This window comes from Rattus norvegicus, chromosome 19 (genome assembly GCF_036323735.1).
Source record: "Rattus norvegicus strain BN/NHsdMcwi chromosome 19, GRCr8, whole genome shotgun sequence".
NCBI lineage: Eukaryota > Metazoa > Chordata > Mammalia > Rodentia > Muridae > Rattus > Rattus norvegicus.
The window spans coordinates 40,689,958-40,708,958 of NC_086037.1; the positions used below are offsets into that span (position 1 = coordinate 40,689,958).

Here is a 19,001-nt window from a genome sequence, read left to right on the forward strand (position 1 = left end):
AGTCACACATACAGATAAAAAGGAAGAAGAAACATATAGAAGGCAGGGTGTGACTGAAGAGGACACCTGGATACACAACATGTACATGTATTCAAACGTGTGTTGTGTGCCCACACACATATGTTACAAACAGGGCATGGTGGTATAAGTCCATCATCCCCGCATTCAAGGAGTATGGGAGGACTGTGAATTCTGGGTCAGTACGAGCTACACAAGACACTTTCTCAAAAGATAAACAAAACAAAAACCACCGGAAAGTATTACCAAGAAAACTAAACTCCCCATCAGACACTGGGAGGGGGGAGGAGTGTCTCTGTGTTCTGTGAATGGACTGTCTAGTTGGCAGGTTCAGACCACTTTCTGGACCCAGAGAAATGGCCTCTAAAGAAAATAAAAAGAGGAAAAGCCAGTGAATTTCTCTGTGTCTCAGTGCTGAAGAACAGCAAGCCTCGGGCTGTGAACAGCGCTGCCCAGGGGAATAAACCAGGAAGCCTTTTTTTGGGTGCAGCCAGAGGGCAGGACGGGAGGCTTATGAGCATGCTGGTCCTCACTGGGAGCTGAGCGCTTCACAGAGAAAGGTTGTCAAGTGTGTCCCAAATCAGTCACCTTTACTCAGGAAGCTGCCGGTGGCAGTCTGAAGCCTGGGTACAGGCGATGACTGTTTCTCCACCACCTTATCGGTTCAGCATGGTCATGTGACCAGGGGAAAATCTTAGCCAAAGCCCTGTGAGTCTCTACCTGGTTCCAACTGTCTCTTTGCCCTCCTTCTTCATGGAGCTTGGTCTCCAGCATGACAGTGTGGAGGTGATGGGGCCTCTAAGATGGGCGGGATGGCTAGTGGGAGGGAAGTTCTGCTGAGACTCCGCCCATAAATTCGTGATGTCTCCCAGGAGCGGGATAGGTTTCTGGGCCAGCGTGAGTTCTGTTAGACTGGACCCCACGGTGCTGTGCCCCTTGTACCTTCAAGTTTTCACAGGGGCTTTCTTAGGTCTGCAACCCTCATTATGGGAGTTCAAAAATTCATCACTGTGGGCCCAGTACCTTGATCTTTCTCTCTCTGTGTCTCTCTGTATCTATCTTTCTCTGTCTCTCTCTCTGTCTCTGTCTGTCTCTCTGTCTCTGTCTCTCTTCTCTCTGTCTCTGTCTGTCTCTCTGTCTCTCTGTCTCTGTCTGTCTCTCTGTCTCTGTCTCTCTGTCTCTCTGTCTCTGTCTGTCTCTCTGTCTCTCTGTCTCTCTCTCTCTGTCTCTCTGTCTCTCTCTCTCCCTCCCCCCCCCCGTGTGTATATGTGTGTGTGTCTCCTTCTCTCCCTCCCTCCCTGCCTCTTTTCCTCCTTCATCTGGATAGCATACTTTAGGTCCCGAGTTCTTTTTCTGTGGAGTCTGTGAGCTCTTCAGGCCCTGTCTGCTGCCTTGCATAGCTGGACTTCTCCTTGACCCAGAAAATAAACACATAGTTTGGGCACCTTAAGAGGTCTCTAGGGTGACCAAACACAGGGGACTCAAATGCCATGTTTGATTATCACAGGGATGTGTTCTCAGCAGAAGAGACAAAATGGGTAAATCCACTCCCTCTCAGCTGGTATCAGGTGAGGCAGAAGCTAACTTGTTTTCCACTGTGGACTCCCACATGCCGGGTCCCTCACTAGGGGATACTGGGCAGCTGGTCTGCCTGGGCCGTGGCCATAACCTCTCACTGGGGAATCCTGGACAGGGCCTCTATTGCTGTGCCAAGCCCTGGGCCCTTAGTCGAGGAATCTAGGCAGGGACTCTGCCATCAAACCACACCAAGCTCTTGGTTTCTTTGAGATGGGGGCCTCGCTGTGTAACCCAGATTGTCTGTGAGTCTGTCAGTCTTCTGTCTCAGCCTCCGAAGTACTGGGATGACATCTGTGTGCCACCGGATCATCTGGAAGTATCAGTTCACCAATGATTTTAGCCTGAAGGAAGCTCGTGTACTGACCAGATGCCCTTGACCTGGCTGGTGTGTAGCTTCAGGATGCTGTGTGTTGGGTTCTCTGTGACTCCCTGATTGGTAAGCATTGCCCTTATCTTATAGACACTGTCTCACGAACCAAGTGACCTCGGATGAGCCCTGAGAAACCCTAAGTCAGAACAAATACTAGTGGCTTCCTATTGTTCCCACAGGTTCCAGAAATCTGACCACACAGAGACAGGGACAGAGAAGCCAAGAACCCAGGGGTATTCTCTCCCCAGTCCTGTCGCTGTCTATACTGATCCTCCCAGAGCTCACACGGCCTCTCCTGGTCCTTCAAGGTAGCCCCCACTTTCACCAACCGCTCCCTCTGTGCCAGGGAAACTCCGGAAGAGAGTGAGACCCATTGGCAGTGCTGGAAACCAAGTCGCTGGAATTTTCCACAGCAATCACAATAATGGTTGTGGTGTCTGTGCTAGTTAACATTAACAGACGCCAAGCTGGGCTCCAGCAGACAGCGAGTGACTGTCCGGCTTGATGGTATTGTAGAGGCCCCAGCTACAAAATGAAATCTGAGAGGCTGGGCCACAGTTTGGGCAACTGCAAGAGACTAATGGCTCTTAGGTGTCGAAGGCACGTGATCCAGGGCAAGGTTCTCTGGATCTGAAATCTACTTGCATTCTTGTGTGGCCTTCGACTAATTACTGAGCCTCTCTGTTTCAGTCTTCTTGTCTGCAAAATGAGTGCAACTTTAACACTTGGCATACGCTGTTAAGTTCACGCCAACTCTTGGAAGGCATTTACGAAACCTGGTACTCAGAGAGGCTCCCAGAGGACACTGTCGCCTACACCATGTATGTAAATGGTGCCTCCCAGAGTGGTCTAGGTTAGCAATGGAGGCCCATGGCCATAATGGCTTTTTCCAACTGCACTGGAGGCTGCACTCACGATTCTGTCACCGTTGCCTTTACCGTCTCAAAACTGTACGGGGAAAGAGCAGACAGTGGAGGAGCTCTGCGTCTCGGACAGGAGGCCCAGTCACTGCTGCAGAACTGCACACCCAGGAGCTAGGGGAGTAGGGATGTCAATTCCAACTCACATCCAAGAAGAGCAGAGACCACACCCTCCTAGTCAGTCCAGGGTGCTTGCCATGCTTAGTAATTTGTTCAAGGATGATGTGATAGTTTTAGTGAAAGTAGCCCCCATGGGCCCATAGGAAGTGGCACTAATAGGAGGTGTGCCCTTGTTGGAGTAGGTGTGGCTTCACTAAAAGAAGTGTGTCCTTGGGGGCGGACTTTAAGGTCTCAGAAACTAAAGCCTGCTGGGCTCAAGAATAGCTGGGTCTGTAAACACATGCTCAGCTAGTCAGCACTGGAGCAGTCAGGCAGCTTCCTGGGGCTCACCAGCAAGCCAGCATAGCCTATATGGCAAGGTCCAGGCCAATAAGAGGCCCTGCTCAAGAAAAAAGGAAGCCGAAGAAGAATACCTGCATGTGTACATGTGTACACGTACAAAAGAAAGGAGAAAGAAAAGGGCGAGGGAGAGAGGAAGGGAGGGAAGGAGGGAGGACTCAGAAGATCCCTGATGTATTCAGTGTCTCCTTTTCAATGTGAAGCTTGGGAGGTGTTGGACGTGGTAATGTCTTTGACTCTTCCAGTAGTGTCTACCCAGATTGAAACACCACCTCTCACTGCCCAACTCTGCGTTTATCAATTCAAGTAAAGTACAAACTGTTTCCAGTGAACTCTGAGGTATTGATGAACACCTGCTGTCACACAGTAACAACAGGCACTCCACACACTTAGCCCTACACATGTACAGATTCCATACCCACACACTCAACCAACACAAGTCTGAAGGGAAAAACTACATCCATACCAAATATGATGGAGCCCCTGTCCGGCCGATACTTTCCACACAATACAAGACAGCTATCTGCACAGCACATGAGCAGTGGGCATTACTAAGTTGTTTAGAGATGACATGAGGTCCATGGTGCCATTTTTTCAGAGAGACTTGCTCATTTTGGCAGACCTTGGTATTCGCAGAGGTCTTGGAACTGAGTGTCTAGGATTCTGGGATGTGACTTAACGGAGTGATTGAGGGGTATTTGTTGCTCACTGTATCCTGACAATACCACTCGAAAGTGGGCAATGCGATTTCACAAATGAGGAAAGAAAGACTGGAAGGTACCACAGATATCAGTGGAGTCTGGAATTGGTACCAGGAGTGGGGTATAACCAAGCACATTAACATTACAAAGCTGAAGTGAACTTGGAGCAAAACTTGCTGTTCAGTGCTATGACTCCTAAGCTCAAGGTATAACCATACTCTGTTCCTCAGTTTCCCCAAGGTATAACCACACTCTGTTCCTCAGTTTCCCCAAGGTATAACCACACTCTGTTCCTCAGTTTCCCCAAGGTATAACTACACTCTGTTCCTCAGTTTCCCCAGTCTCTAGCCCTTGGCCCCCTTTGCCTTTCCCCAAATTTTTTTTTCGGAGCTGGGGACCGAACCCAGGGCCTTGCTCTTGCTAGGCAAGCGCTCTACCACTGAGCTAAATCCTCAACCCCCAATTTTTTTTATTTATTTTAAAATTTTAAAAATATTTTTTCATTTAATATAAATAAAATATTTATTCATTTTGGCTGCATGTAAGTCGGTGCACCACATTCATACTTTATGCCCACAAAGGCCAGAAGAGGGGATCAGGTCCCCTGGAACTGGAGTTACAGATGGTTGTGAACCACTATGTGGGTGCTGGGAGCTGAACTAGGTTGTTTAAAAAAAAAAAAAAAACAAGTTGTCTTAACCACTGAGCTATCTCTCCAGTCCCCTGTTTTTATTTATTTTTTAATTATATGTGTTCTTGTTGCCATGTGAATTCAGTGCCCAAAGAGGCCAGAGGCCAAAGGCATCAGATCTTCCTAGATCTGAAGCTACAAGCTACTGTGAGCTAACTGACGGAGGTGCTGGGAACTGAACCAAGCCCTCTGCAGGAGCAGTGGGTGCTGCTAACCTCTGAGTCCCCTCTCCAGCTCTGTGTCCCAACCTGTTATAGTCTAGGCTCCTCCTTTTTTTTTTAACCATCCCTCCCATCAAGAAATCTCAGTGTTCCCTCTGAACCCACTTCTTTCTTTACCTGTCACTTTATTCATTGGGTTTTTGTTTTGTTTTGTTTTGTTTTAGATGAAGTCCTGTCCACGTAGCCTAGGCTAGCCTCCGCCTCTCCCTCTTTTTGCCTCAGACTCCCACAGACTGGGATGACAGTCTGTATAACCATGTTTAGCGTGGAACTTTATTCTAAATTTACAAAGTCTGCAATCTGGATGGAAATTAAAAAAAAAACAACCACATCTTTCTTTCACTGTTTCTAGCTGCAGTGACACTTAGACACAACAGGTGGCTGTGGGATCAGCAATATCCGTGTAGCTTTGACTTTGTTGCCAATAGAGACCGTTGATGTCACCCGGAAGAGGTTCTGAAAGCCCCTTTTCACTACTTTGGCCTCTCGAGGTCTCCCAGTGGCTCCGCTCCACACAGTACTTAGAGAAGCATGCTTTCCAGGATTTCAAATACTTTCGACAAGGTTAACTTTCTTCTGTCTGGTATGATCGTTGAGAGAGGGGTCCCTTGACTTCCCAGACTGCAGAGTACTCATGGCTCACAACATGGTCAGAGCCTTCCCCGTAGCCTGGCATGGTGACACAGGCCAACATCTTCACAGTCCAGAAGCTGAGGCAGGAGGCTAGAGACTTTCAGGACAGCCTGGCTTCATAGCAATACCCTAATCCAATAATAGCTGGTTCTAAGGATTCTGCTGGTCGCCTGGTCCCCATGAAACTCAAGGGCAGAGTGGAGAAGCATCTCCCAGAGATCAGTCTCTGGCCCAGGAGCAGCAATGTTTTCACAGAGCCACACCCTAGTCCCTGGCCTTCCCTCCTGCCCGTACGCTTTCCTGGTCAGATGTGGGAATCCAAGGTGAATTTAAAAAACAGTTGGCCTTCTGGGTCTACAGACTCAGATCCAACCAACTGGAGATCAAATGTACCTAGGAGGGGAAATGGCCCCTGTGCTGAACACACACCCAGTGAAATAACAACAACAACAACAACAACAACAACAACAACAACAACGAAGACGACGACGACGACGATGACAACAACAAAACTGTGTGGGTTTGCTTGCTTTGCTCTCGGAACGGCTCTAGGATTTCAAACACATTTTAATGTGATTACTTTCCTTCTGTCTGCTACAATCATCTGAAATCCTTTCAGAGAGGAGGTCCCTTGCCTTCCCTGGACTATAGAGGACTTATGAGGCCTGGCGTGGATTTCACCTGCCCAGCTTTCTACTTCAGTTGCATCCTGTAACTAAGTCCATTTAGTGTGCCTGAGATGGGGACACAAGTTCTAAGCGGATTTGGCATCATTTTCTGGAAGGAGTTGAGCATCTGTGCTGGGGTCCCTTCCCTGTGGATGCCTGCAGATGACATCACCTCTGGAATATGGATGGTCTGGAAGCATCTGGGACCCAGCCAGGGACCTGGGTGGTTGGGGGAACTTCTTCACAAGAAAGCAATTGCTCTTTTCTAGCTGGGATGGCGCCATCTCCATATCTGAACAATCGGTTAGACCGTCTGTGCTCACTGGAAGTCACCGGACTCTGAGGAGTGAGAATCCATTCCAGAATCAGACCAGAACTACTCTACTCCCGGGGAGCTCTGGGCACGCTTTGCTTTGATCTGTTTGTGTTGAGCTGTGTTTTCACCCCAAAGTGGATTTGTGACTTCAATCTTCAAATGAAGAGGGGTGGGGGTCTCAGACGAGCAGAAATGAGAGGGGGGTCAGGTACTGCAACGTGGGTTAAAATGACTGTGGGCATCACAGTAGTCAGACTCAAGCTCTTCCATCCCCCAATTGCTGTACCACTGAGCCATGCCCTGATGCTCACTCAGGGAGATTAGCCAGAGGCTCTAACAAGTTCTATGCCAGTGGTAGCATGGGAGACAAGGCCAGCATGGAAGGAGCCAGTCACACGAAGAACGTCGAAAGCAGAGGAAACAGCAAGTAAAAAGGCCTTGAAGGCAAGAGCACTTATGTAGGAGGCGAGTACGATACCACCTGAGGTTCGGGGCTAGCCTGGGCTAGAGAGATGGCTCTGCTTTTGAGAGCATGAGCTACTATCCCAGAGGACCCAAATAAGGAGGCTCATGATTGCCTGAACTCTAGCTCAAGGGACTTAGTGCCTTCCTCCGCTGTCTTCAGGCATCTGAATACTGGGCAGGCACGCACACACGCATACACGCGCACGCACACACGCACACACGCACACGCACACAAAGAAACAAAATAACTTTAAAAATAAAAGAAGATACTGAGTATAGCTTGGTGGTAGAGAGCTTGAATGACACCCATAAGGTCCCAAGTTCCACCCTCAACACCACAGGAAGCAAACCCCCAAAAGCAGGAGCAGGAGCAGGAGATAGAGCAACCGCGTTTGATTCGAAGGAGAGCAATGATGGTGAAAGTACGGACAGACACACAGCCGAGGGTCCATTTGAGTGGAGCCCCTGGGGTCATGAATTATAAGCCTGTGTGTGCCACATTGTTTGTCGAAACAGAACAAACAGGCAACAACAACACAAAATGAAACAGACAACAAATAAAAAAGATAGATCCTCCAGTGTGCACAGACATCGCCCACAGATGTGTGCACACCATGCACAGAAGTGTGATGGCAGCTGGGGGAAGGTCCCAGATGGCAAAATCTTGTGCAAGCACCAGGGCATGAATTTGAGACTGAGGACTCACATTTAAATGGGAGGAGGAGGAGAAGGAGGAGGAGGAGGAGGAGGGGGAAAAGAGGAAGAGGAGGAAGAAGAGGAAGAGGAGGAGGAAGAGGAGGAGTAGGAGGAGGAAGAAGAAGAGGAAGAAGAGGAGGAGGAAAAGGAGGAGGAGGAAGAAAAGGAGGGTGAGGAGGAGGAGGGGGGAAAGAGGAAGAGGAGAAAGAAGAAGAGGAAGAGGAGGAGGAAGAAGAGGAGGAAGAGGAGGAAGAGGAGAAGGAAGAAGAGGAAGAGAAGGAGGAGGAGGAAGAGGAGGAAAAGGAGGAAAAGGAAGGGGAGGAAGAAAAGGAGGGTGAGGAAGAGGAGGAGGAGGAAGAAAAGGAGGGTGAGGAGGAGGGGGGAAGAGGAAGAGGAGGAAGAGGAGGAGGAAGAGGAGGAGGAAGAGGAGGGGGAAGAGGAAGAGGAGGAAGAAAAAGAGGAGGAGGAGGAGGAAGAAGAGGAAGAGAAGGAGGAGGAAGAAGAGGAAGAGGAGAAAGAAAAAGAGGAAGAGGAGGAGGAAGAGGAGGAAGAAGAGGAGGAAGAAAAAGAGGAGAAGGAAGAAGAGGAAGAGAAGGAGGAGGAAGAGGAAGAGGAGGAAGAAAAGAGGAAGAGGAAGAGGAAGAGGAGGAGGAAGAGGAGGAGGAGGAAGAGGAGGAGGAAGAGGAGAAGGAAGAAGAGGAAGAGAAGGAGGAGGAAGAAGAGGAGGGAGAGAGGAAGAGAAGGAGGAGGAGGAAGAGGAGGGAGAGAGGAAGAGAAGGAGGAGGAGGAAGAGGAGGAAAAGGAAGAGGAGGAAGAAAAAGAGGAAGAGGAGGAGGAAGAGGAGGAAGAAGAGGAGGAAGAAAAAGAGGAGAAGGAAGAAGAGGAAGAGAAGGAGGAGGAGGAGGAAGAGGAGGAAGAAAAGAGGAAGAGGAAGAGGAAGAGGAGGAGGAAGAGGAGGAGGAAGAGGAGGAGGAAGAGGAGAAGGAGGAAGAGGAAGAGAAGGAGGAGGAAGAAGAGGAGGAAAAGGAAGAGGAGGAAGAAAAGGAGGGTGAGGAAGAGGAGGAGGAGGAGAGGCAGCAAACCAAAGCAAACAGTGCTGGAGAAGTGGCCTGAACACTAAGAATGCTGAGTTCAGTTCCCAAGACGCATGCAGGGTGTGGCTCACAACTTATACGTAACTCCAGGCCCAGGCGACCCAGTGCCCACCCCGGCCTCTTTGGAGACTCATTCTTGTCACAAACCCACACACGGGAATGCACATCCACACATTAAAGGGGAATGGAGGAACTCAAGAGATGGCTCAGAGGGTCAGAGCATTTCCTGCTCTTGCAGAGGACGCAGGTTCAGTCCCCAGGTCCACAGAGGCTTACAACCCTCAGTAACACTACCTTCCAGGATGCTTGGTGCTCTCTGCTGACCTCTGCAGAAACCAGGTGTGTATTCAGTACACATACACGCAGGGAGACAAAAGCCTCATACACATAAACATATACATAGATGTGTATATATACAAGCAGCCCAGGTCCAGGCTCAGTGGATAAAGGAGTCACCCACCAGGACTGACGGCCTGAGTTTGATTCCCCAGGACCCCACAATGATGGGAGGAGAGAACTGACTTCCAAAATTCCTCTGACCTCCACATATATACCCTGATATGCAACCCTCATAAACACAAAAAAAACCTACAAATGTAACAATAAAGATAATAACGATGACGATGGTGGTGATGGTGGTGATGATGATGATAAAAGTTAGGCAGGGTAGCACAAGAGTGTAATCTCAGCCCTGGGGTTATGGAGGCAGGCAGAGCCCTTGGCATCACCAGTCAGTCAGCCCAGCCTCAGGAACAAGCTCTAGGTCAATCAGAGACGTTGCCTCAAAACCTAAGTGAGAGGCATTGAAAGCTTAGAATCTCCCCGTGCTGGTGGTGAAAGACAGAGAGACAGGCCAGCTTAAACTCATAGACCCCACAAAGAGGAAGGGATGGCTCAGCGCTGTTGAAGACTTGAAACCCACAGCATGGCTGAATCCTACATCAAAAATCCTATGGCAGGAGGGTGACTTCAGGGACGTGTGCTCCCAAGACAATTAGGAGCCAGCAGAGAGCACGGAGAGCCTGCCAGACACTGTGGGAGGAGCACCCCAGAGCCTCTGCAGACCTGCCATCGTGGCTGGAAGCCAAAGCCACTATTCAAAGGACAAAAAGAGGGTCTCTCTGCCCTGCAAGCCAGCCAGTTGCACTGGAAAGACAGCGCCCTGGGACCAGACCTATTTCTTTTTAATATCAACTAGGCTAGAAATGTTGAGCCTTTCTTCCCTTAAAAAGAAAAGAAAAAGAAAGGAAGCATTCTGATCCCCAAGCAGGTCCTGTCTAAAAGCCAGGTTTCGTTTTGGTCAGGATTCTTTTCTTTTCCTTGTGGAGACGAGGCCCTGAGACCATGTGTCCTTTCTGCCTGGCACAGAGAATGTCCGCCAAGTGTCTTCACGCCTGCACTGTTAGAGAAGCCGCGCCTGAGGCTTCAGAGAGGAATCAGTGCGGAAAGTCTTCCAAGCATGAGGACCTGAGCCTCATCCCCAGAACCCATGGAAAAAGCCAGATTTCTTGCACCCTTGTATCCCTAGCATGGGGGTGGGGGGGACAGAAGGATCCTGGGGGTCGCTGACCAGTCAGCTTAGCCTAACTGAGGAGCCTCAGGTCCGAGTGAGAGACTTGTGTTAAAAACCAGAGCGGAAGCCACATGTTGTTAATCTCAACACTCAGGAGGCAGAGGCAGGTGGATTTCTGTGAGTTCCAGGCCAACCTGGTGTAGACATAGTGAGTTCCAGGGTTACAGAGAGAAACCTTCCTTTAAAACCAAACCAAACAAAACAAAACAAAACCAGAGTGGAGGGCTCCTGAGAAACGATGCTTGACCTCTGACCCCTGGCCTCCACACACATGTGAGCACACCTGCACACACAAGCATGTATGCACCCACGAACAAAAGGAAAGGCTTGCCACCCAGAGCTGGATGCTGTCGCTGTCCCTACTTCACAGACAAGGAAACAAGAGCACAGAGAGGGCGAGGGCTCCTGCTGTCAGGGTCAGCAAGTGGGATTCAAACTGTGCACGTGCCGGGCAAGAGTCCAGCCACTAAGCCACAGCCACAATCCACTGTAATTGATCTTCTAAGCTTTTCCTTTACTCTGTGTGTGTGTGTGTGTGTGTGTGTGTGTGTGTGTGTGTGTGTGTGTGTGTGTGCGCGCGCGCACGCTCTCACACCTGTGCCAAAGCATGCGTATGGGGTTCATAAGGTAATGTGGAGTTGAGCCTCTCCTGGCCCATTTACACAGGTTCCGGGAATTGAATTCAGGTCTCCAAACTTGGGCAGAAAGCCCATCTCGCCTGCCTACAACTAATCTTTACCAGATTCGTTGCGCATTTAAAAAAGAACTGGTCTGTGTGAGGACTGGTTATAGTATAGTGAGAAATGACATCTTGAGGGCTCTGGCGGCCGGGTGTCTCAGAACTCTGCTCCTTAAAGGCAGGAAGGGAAAGGCCAGAAGGCGCGGCCTGGGATCTGGGTTTTCGGTTTCTGGGGTTGGTACCGGCTCAGTTCTTGGGCCACAGCGCCCCCTGGTGGTCTCCCACAGAACCTTCAGCGGGAAGCCGGCGATTCTAACCTACTGCTCCTCAAACACAGCTCCTAAAAGGCTCTAAAAGATGTATTTTTCAGCACGGGGAGTCAGACAGCCTGTTGCACAGACAGTTCTGCTGTTGTGGGGGAAAATTGGCGTCAAATGTTCCCAGAAGTAAGGAAACAGTGTCCCAGAAAAACACTAAGGAGAAGGCTGATGCCGTAAAATATTTGTCGTTCAAGCTCACGACCTGAGCTCTATCCCCAGAACCCATGTAAAATTCCAGGAGTAGCAGTGTGCGCTGGGGCTAAACCAACAAAGCAGAGAGATGACTCATAGTCAAGAGTGTTCCCTGTGGCCTGGAGAGAGGTTAAGAGCACTGACCACTCTTCCAGAGGTCCTGGGTTCAGTTTCCAGTAACAATGTGGTGGCTCTCAACCATCTGTAATGGGATCGGATGCCCTCTTCTGGTGTGTCTGAAGACAGCCACGGTGTTCTCTTATAAATCAAATAAATAAATCTTTGAAAAAAAAGTCTTAGACTTAAATTCCATTAAAAAAAAAAAGCCCCATCTGTGTAGTGAGGTAGAGCTCACACCACACACATGCACACACACGCACGTGCGCGCGTGCGCGCACACACACACACACCTGCCCTCGTACGCGCACACGCGCACACACACACACACACACACACACACACACACACACACCTGCCCTCGTACGCATCTGCACACACCCAAAGCCTCATGGCTCTGACTGTGAATGCCCAGGAAATATCCAGAAAATTCCTGAAAACTGAAATCACTGGGTATGGGGGGGCCTAGAAGAGACATCTGATATAGGAGTTTGGTTATTAAGTCTTCTGTCAGAAGGCTCATTGCTGAAGGTCCGGTCCCCAGCTGTGGGTCCTGTGAGGTGGGACTGATGCATTTAGGCTGAATTGATGGGACTTGCTCCGAGGAAACAGACCACCGGGGTTATATCTTTAAAGGGTCCCAGGTCACTTCCTGCTACAACTTAGACCTGAGATGTGCCCCCAAAGGCGCCAAGCTGAAGCCTGTCCTGGTATCAGGAAGTGATGGAACCAGTGAGGGTGGGGCCTAGTGGAAGACACTGAGGTCACGGGGGATTGACCCCAATAAGGATTTAGAACCCTGGCTCCTCTCTCCTGCCAGCAGACCTCACCACACACCCCAGCCTGTGATGTGCCTCATAAACACAGCTCAGAAACAAGCTGGCGGCCATGGACTACGTCCTTGGAAGCTGGGAGCCTATAGCTCAGGTTAGTAATAATTTCGCCTGAAAATGGCTAAGAGAAAGGAATTCAGATTTTTTCACCCGGTAGCTACCCAAGGTGATGGATGTTGTAGGCCACATACTTCTCCCTGTGTTTGAATGCAGAATTTCACAGCCCAAGCTCACCTTCAACTTTTTAATGTAGCCGAGGATGACTTTGAACTCCTGCCTCTGCATCTCCAGTTCTGGGACTGCAGGCCTGCATCACTTCTCTTGGGTTTCCGTGGTGCCAGGGTAGAACACAGGACCTAGTACATGCTGGGCGAGTGCTTCACCAAGACACGGTCCCTGTCTTTGGGATTTTGCTTGTTTTGTTTTGCTTTCTTTGAAATGGGATTTTGCTCTGCAGACCAGGTTGGCCTGAGATTCGCTCTGTAGTTAAGATGATCTTGGATCTCTGGCCCTCCTGTCGATGCTTCCCATGTGCTGGGAAAGCAGGAGTGTGCTACCATTCCCAGAGGAAGAGCACAGGAAACAGAGCAGAGAGAGGGTTTTAAACAGCAGAAAAGTTCAGTGAAACCTGAAATTCCAGCAATTCTACCAAAGAACAGAAACCCCAAAGAACTGGAACGGGGCCTCAGAGGAATACTCATATACCTGTGCTTAGTGTGGCTTCACACACAGGAGGGAGCCACGGTGAATCCCATTGACAGGTGGGCAGGTAAGAGATGCAACGGTCTAGAGATGCAAGAAAAATATTACTCAGCCTTAAAAGAGAAGGATGGACTGGAGGATGGCCCAGTGGTCAATGCTTGTGCGTGAGGACTGACATTGATACCCAGAATCCATGCAAAACTCCATGCATAGCGGTGCACACCTGCAATCCCAGCACTGGGAGGTAAAGGCAATGAGCTCTCTGAGGCTCCCTGCCTGGTCAGCCGTGACAAGTTCCAGATCACACAAGAACACCTGAGGTTGATCTCTCTCTCTCTCTCTCTCTCTCTCTCTCTCTCTCTCTCTCTCTCTCACACACACACACACACACACACACACACACACACACACAAAACACACACACAGAGAGAGAGAGAGAGAGAGAGAGAGAGAGAGAGAGAGAGAGAGAGAGATCCACACACAAAGAAAGAGAACTTTAGCTTTAGCCGGGCCTGGGTAGCACACACCTGCAATCCCAGCACTTGGGAGGCAGAGGAAAGAGGGAAGGAGAGGAAGGATGTCATGGTATGGCTTTTCCACAGCACAGACTGATCTAGTCAGAGAGACGGCTACTCAGAGACTCCATTCCTAGGAGCTCCTAGATCATAGCATCAAGGGCCAGGGGCCAGGGCTGTATAAGACACCCGCTTCTGGCTCTGGGGTGGATTTTAATGTTGCTGAAGCCCGTGCTTGTTCAGCTGTGTGCTCTGTGTATTTCTCATCCGTAAGGGCAGAGTTGATGATCAAACGTCACGCAGAGCACCGCCCACACCCCTACCCCTCAAGGATCTCAGGTCGTGTGCTTTAGAGAAGGACTGAAGTTTAGAATGGCAGCTAAGGGCTGGGATCTGCTTTTTAAAATTCTCAGAAAGTAAGGAAGAAGAGTGTAGCCCGGTGGCATGAGCCCGAGGAACCCAGTGACTACTGAATGTGATTGTAGACTTGTGGGGTTCCAGCAACTTCTACTGCACTGAAACATGTCCAGAATAAAAACATGCAGAGAAGAATCCAGAGGCAAGGCAAGCCCCAAGGCAGGAGGACGGCTGCAGTTAAACTTAGAGCCAGTGTCCTGTTCCGGTTACTACAAGTGCTCTGAGGACATTTCAAAGCGAAAGGTTTGCTTTAAGCTCCCTGCTCATAAGGGCCTTGCTGCAGGAGAAGCCACAGCCGTGTGAACTGCAGCCCAGAGCCTATGACAACAGCTCACACTGCACCTCAGGAATGACTGAGGCCTGTGCGCTGGCCCTCTGTCCGCTGTCTCCATTTTACAGTTTGGGGTCCCATAAAGATCAAGAAAGGGCGCCACCTGCAGGGGGAGGACCTTACATTTCAGTCCACAAAACCAACACAATTTCCCAGAGGCCCTTTTCCCTGGTGACAGCAGTTTCTGTCGACTTGACAATCAGCACTAACCCTGGCACTTAGGCCTGGAATCCAGAGACTGCAGGGTCAAAGAGCAACATCGGCCCATGTGAACATCAAGATCCACGTCCAGCTCAGCGTGTAGGAAGCAGACACAGGCTGTGAGTTGGAGGCCAGCCTGGTCTACCTAGCAGGTTCCAGGTCATAGAGAGACCCTGTCTCCAAGAGAGAGAGAGAGAGAGAGAGAGAGAGAGAGAGAGAGAGAGAGAGAGAGAGAGAGAGACATGGAGGGAGGGAAGGGGAGAGGGAGAGGGAGAGAAAAAGAAATGGAAAAGAAAAAAGAAAAAGAAAAGAAAATCAAGAGAGAAGGAAAATTAAAAAGAAAGAATAGAAAGAAAATCTTGCCTCAAAAAGCAACAAACAAAATTTCTTCAAAATATTATATATTTCATTGATGCCCCCTTTCCATTTTAATTTCATGGATATTACACTGGACACGATCTGTTTAGCAGAACACATATCTATAAATAAGCAAAAGTAAATATGACAGGGATGTGCCGAAAACCGTCTTCTTGACAGAGTAGAGAACTGTGGAAGAACACTTGTCTAGAATCTTCTAGAAAGGGGCGGGGTCATGGCTCAGAGGTAGAGACCTGGCCTGTATCTCCCAGCCGTGGACTATAGCATGGCCTAGTGGTAGAGCACCAGCCTAGGGCCCTACAGTGGAGTCTGGGGACTGGGGTTCAGCAGTAAAATCCACCAGCCTTACTATGACAAAAACATAGGAAGGACTCACGCTGGAGATAGGCTGAACACAGCCCACGAGGGCAGAGCCTGCAGCCCAGGCCAGGGCAGCGCATGCGCGGGAAGTTCAGAGGCACTGCACCTGGGTCATGTTCGCGACAGTTCGGTGAGATTCACTCTCATTGGTAAACCTATCTTTTCCTTAAGCAACAGTTTTTCAGCTCTTCATTCCTGGGCCTAGAAACAATGACTCAGCAAGTTAAGGCATTTGCTTCAAACCTGACAAGCTCAGTTCACTCCCCAGAAGCAACCAATGGTAGAAGAGGACAACCTCAAGCAAGGTGTCCCCTGACTTCCACATCCATGTCACCCCACACCACTCTCCACGTGCTCACAAAATAAACTGTGCTACTACAAAAAAAAAAGTTTTTTCAAAAACCACTTTCCCGTCCCTTTCCTGGGCCAGGCGACAGTGGCACACACCTTAAATCCCAGCACTCTGGAAACTAAGCAGGGGGATCTCTGTGAGTTCGAGGCCAGCCTGGTCTACAAAGCAAGTTCCAGGACAGCCAGGGCTACACAGAGGAAACCCTGTCTCAAAGCGGGGGGGGGGGGGGGGGGCCCTCCTTGCTGCAAGTCTGTGGGAATATCATCGCAACCCTTTTAAGGCTCACTGCTTCTGAGAAAATGAAGCAAGAATAGTGTGAGTGGAAAGAAACGGAAGAGGAAAGGGTGGGGGAGAGACCCTGGAGGCACAATCAAGGTGCTTTGGTTACTAATGGGATGGATGGGTTGGTAGGTGGATTGCTGGATGGATGGGCTGGACAGTGAGTGTGTGGGTGGAGGAGGGAGGGGTAGATGGGAAAATATATGGTCGAGGTAACTGATACATGAGTAGACATGCTGAGTGAACAGGTGGACGTATGCATGGGAAGAAAGCCGGATACAAGGCAACACCTAAGGGTGAGAAGCACGGATGGGTTTGTGGCCGCCCGTAGATACTCAGACGCACCACCAGGTGGCGCCGTAACCTCAGGGACTACCGCAGAGGGCGCTTCAAGTAGACCGGCAGATGCTCTGCTTCAAATCTAGCCTACCAGACATGGTCAGGCCCACCTTGCATTCATACCCGCCCATCAGCACCCACAGCATACACAGGCTTCCCCTTCTCCAGCAAGAGCGGCAGCTGCATATAAGCAAGGTGACCACACACGCAGCCTCGCTGAGATAGGAAGGGTATGGAGACCGAGGGACGCCCTAAGCTGATTCCTCTCTTGCCAGCATCAACGGCTCCTGCTGTTACTCATGGGTACATCACAGCCATCAGGATCAGGCCAGGAACCCACCCCAGCTTTACTCCTTTGAAGTAAAATGTTATTAACCCCTAGCAATCCGCTTAGAAACGCGATAGCAAAGGAATTGTTTGTAGTTGAACCTTTCTCCAAACTTCTTTCTCTTAGCTATTAGCATCGTTCGTTTCCTCGCTGCTGATGGAAGTTGGGAAGGGTTTTAGTCCTAAGCACCAGAGAACGCGTGCGCGAATGCGCGTGTACACACACACACACACACACACACACAGTGGGGGCGGAAGGAGAACACCCACTTAGGGATGACAAATCCACTCAGGAAGCCACCACATTCTCCCAACCCCAGTTAGACCCACCTTATCATCAGCACAAAGGTCTATCCCTGGTTCTGGAACCCGAAGTGATACCCAGAGGGCCGACATAGGTTCCCGGGTATCTCTGAAGGCAGCATTTCTTAGCCTTTTCCCCACCACACTCCCAACAAAAGCATTTGTCCCCTGTGCCAGCCCTTTCTGATTGCACTGTGCACAAGGGACCCGGGTCCTTCCCAAAGCCGGTTCAGAATATTCCAGGCAACCTTAAGGTAAAGGGTTGATGGCCTGTCAGGGGAGAATTTGAGTCACTCCACACCTTATCAGCGCATTCTGCATCCTGAAGCTTGCCAGTTCACGCTTGGCTGGCCCACAAGCCCCGCATAGCTCCCACGCAGCCTTCCCCATGAATACTCACTCCCACTCTTTCCTCCTGGCCTGAGGGGTGCTGTGCATTTTGTGCGCCTGGTGGGCCAAGATGACATCCCGGTGGTCCACCACGCCACCACGCCGTTTCAGAGTTGGCCCCTCGAGGCTTCCGCTCATCTGCTCGGACCACGGGACATGCAAAGTCCTGGAAGAACCTGCCAGGGTGCAGTCCGTGCCTGGGTACCTCGAGCTGTGCAGGAGCTCATGATTGAGGGGAGAACGCATGGGGTCAGAGACCCAGGAGGCCCTCGGCATCCATGGGCCTCGCTCAGAAATCCCAGGAGAGGAAACTAGAGGGAGAGAGGAGACAAGAACAGAGTGAGAGAAACCGCCGGGAAGTCAGGACTGCATGAGCAGGTGTGGACAGCACAGGCCACCCCACCCTGCGCCCGGAAGTTCAGCGCCCCAGGCCCGGCTGCCAGGATTGAGTATTCCCTTGGCAACTGGGGGGCAGGAAAGACACTTCTAGCAGTTGCCGGGCAACACAGGCCATGGGTTGAAAGGGCGCAAGGGTGTGGCTGACGCTAAGCAGTAGAACTCCCTGGCTTCGGGTGCCAGCCGAAGTGGGGTGGGGTGGGGTGGGATATGGGCTGCTTTCTCACATCTACACGCTCCCTTCTGCAGAGTGGACCCTCTAAAGACCCTGTTCTCTGTGCTTTGGACCTGCATCCTGTGAACTTCAGACCCCTGATGGCAAGTTCAAACTGAGCTGCACTGGGCCAAGAACCTGGTTCTAATCTGCTTCCTGTGTAGAGTAGAAAGCACACGGAGCTTGCCTGTTCATTTCTGTGCCTTCGTATTTTATTTTATTTTATTTTATTTTATTTTATTTTATTTTATTTTATTTTATTTTATTTTCTGTGGATGTTTATGTGTTTGCCTGGACATGGCGCATGGGTACGTGTGTAATATGTATGTGGAAGCCAGAGAGGTTGCTATTCCTCAGGGCCGTCCTCTTTAGTTTTTTAGACACAATCTCTCACTGCCCTGGAACAGAGTAGATTAGGCTGACTGGCCAGTGAGCCTAGTCTAGTCTGCCTGTTTCTCCCTCCCCAGCAGTGTGATTCTAGTTTGTACCTATGTCTGGCCTCTGTCCTGTCATCCCCTGTACCCCCCTTCCCACACCCTGAACACACACAACCTAGGGATTGAACTCTGGTCCAATCTACTAAATTATCCCCCACACACCCTTTATCTTCTTATTGTTGTTATTTAAATCTTGTGTGTGTGTGTGTGTCTGTGTCTGTGTGTGTGTGGTGTGTGTGTGAGTGAGTGTGTGTCTGTGTGATTGTGTGTGTGAGTGTGTGAGTGTGTGGTGTGTGTGATTGTGTCTGTGAGTGTGTGTGAGTGTATGAGTGTGTGTGTGTGAGTGTGTGAGTGTGTGTGAGTGAGTGTGTGATTGTGTGTGTGATTGTGTCTGTGAGTGTGTGAGTGTACGTGTAAGTGTGTGTATGCTTGTGTGAGTGTGTGTGAGTGTGTGTGAGTGTGTGTGTGTGTGTGTGTGTGTGTGTGTGTGTATGGATGCGCCAGGAGCCATATGTA

At 50.1% G+C, this 19,001-nt stretch overlaps 1 protein-coding gene across 11 annotated transcripts in view; it reads right to left on the reverse strand.

The window, feature by feature from the left end:
- Positions 1 to 19,001, reverse strand: part of Cacna1a (calcium voltage-gated channel subunit alpha1 A) — a 299,251-nt gene that overhangs the window by 264,398 nt on the left and 15,852 nt on the right. For all 11 annotated transcript variants that reach the window (XM_063277790.1, XM_063277793.1, XM_039097487.2 and 8 more), the window contains exon 2: positions 17,449 to 17,749. In XM_063277790.1, the coding sequence (XP_063133860.1) occupies positions 17,449 to 17,714 (266 nt within the window). In that variant the 5' untranslated portion in view covers positions 17,715 to 17,749. The remainder of the gene's footprint in view (positions 1 to 17,448; positions 17,750 to 19,001) is intronic.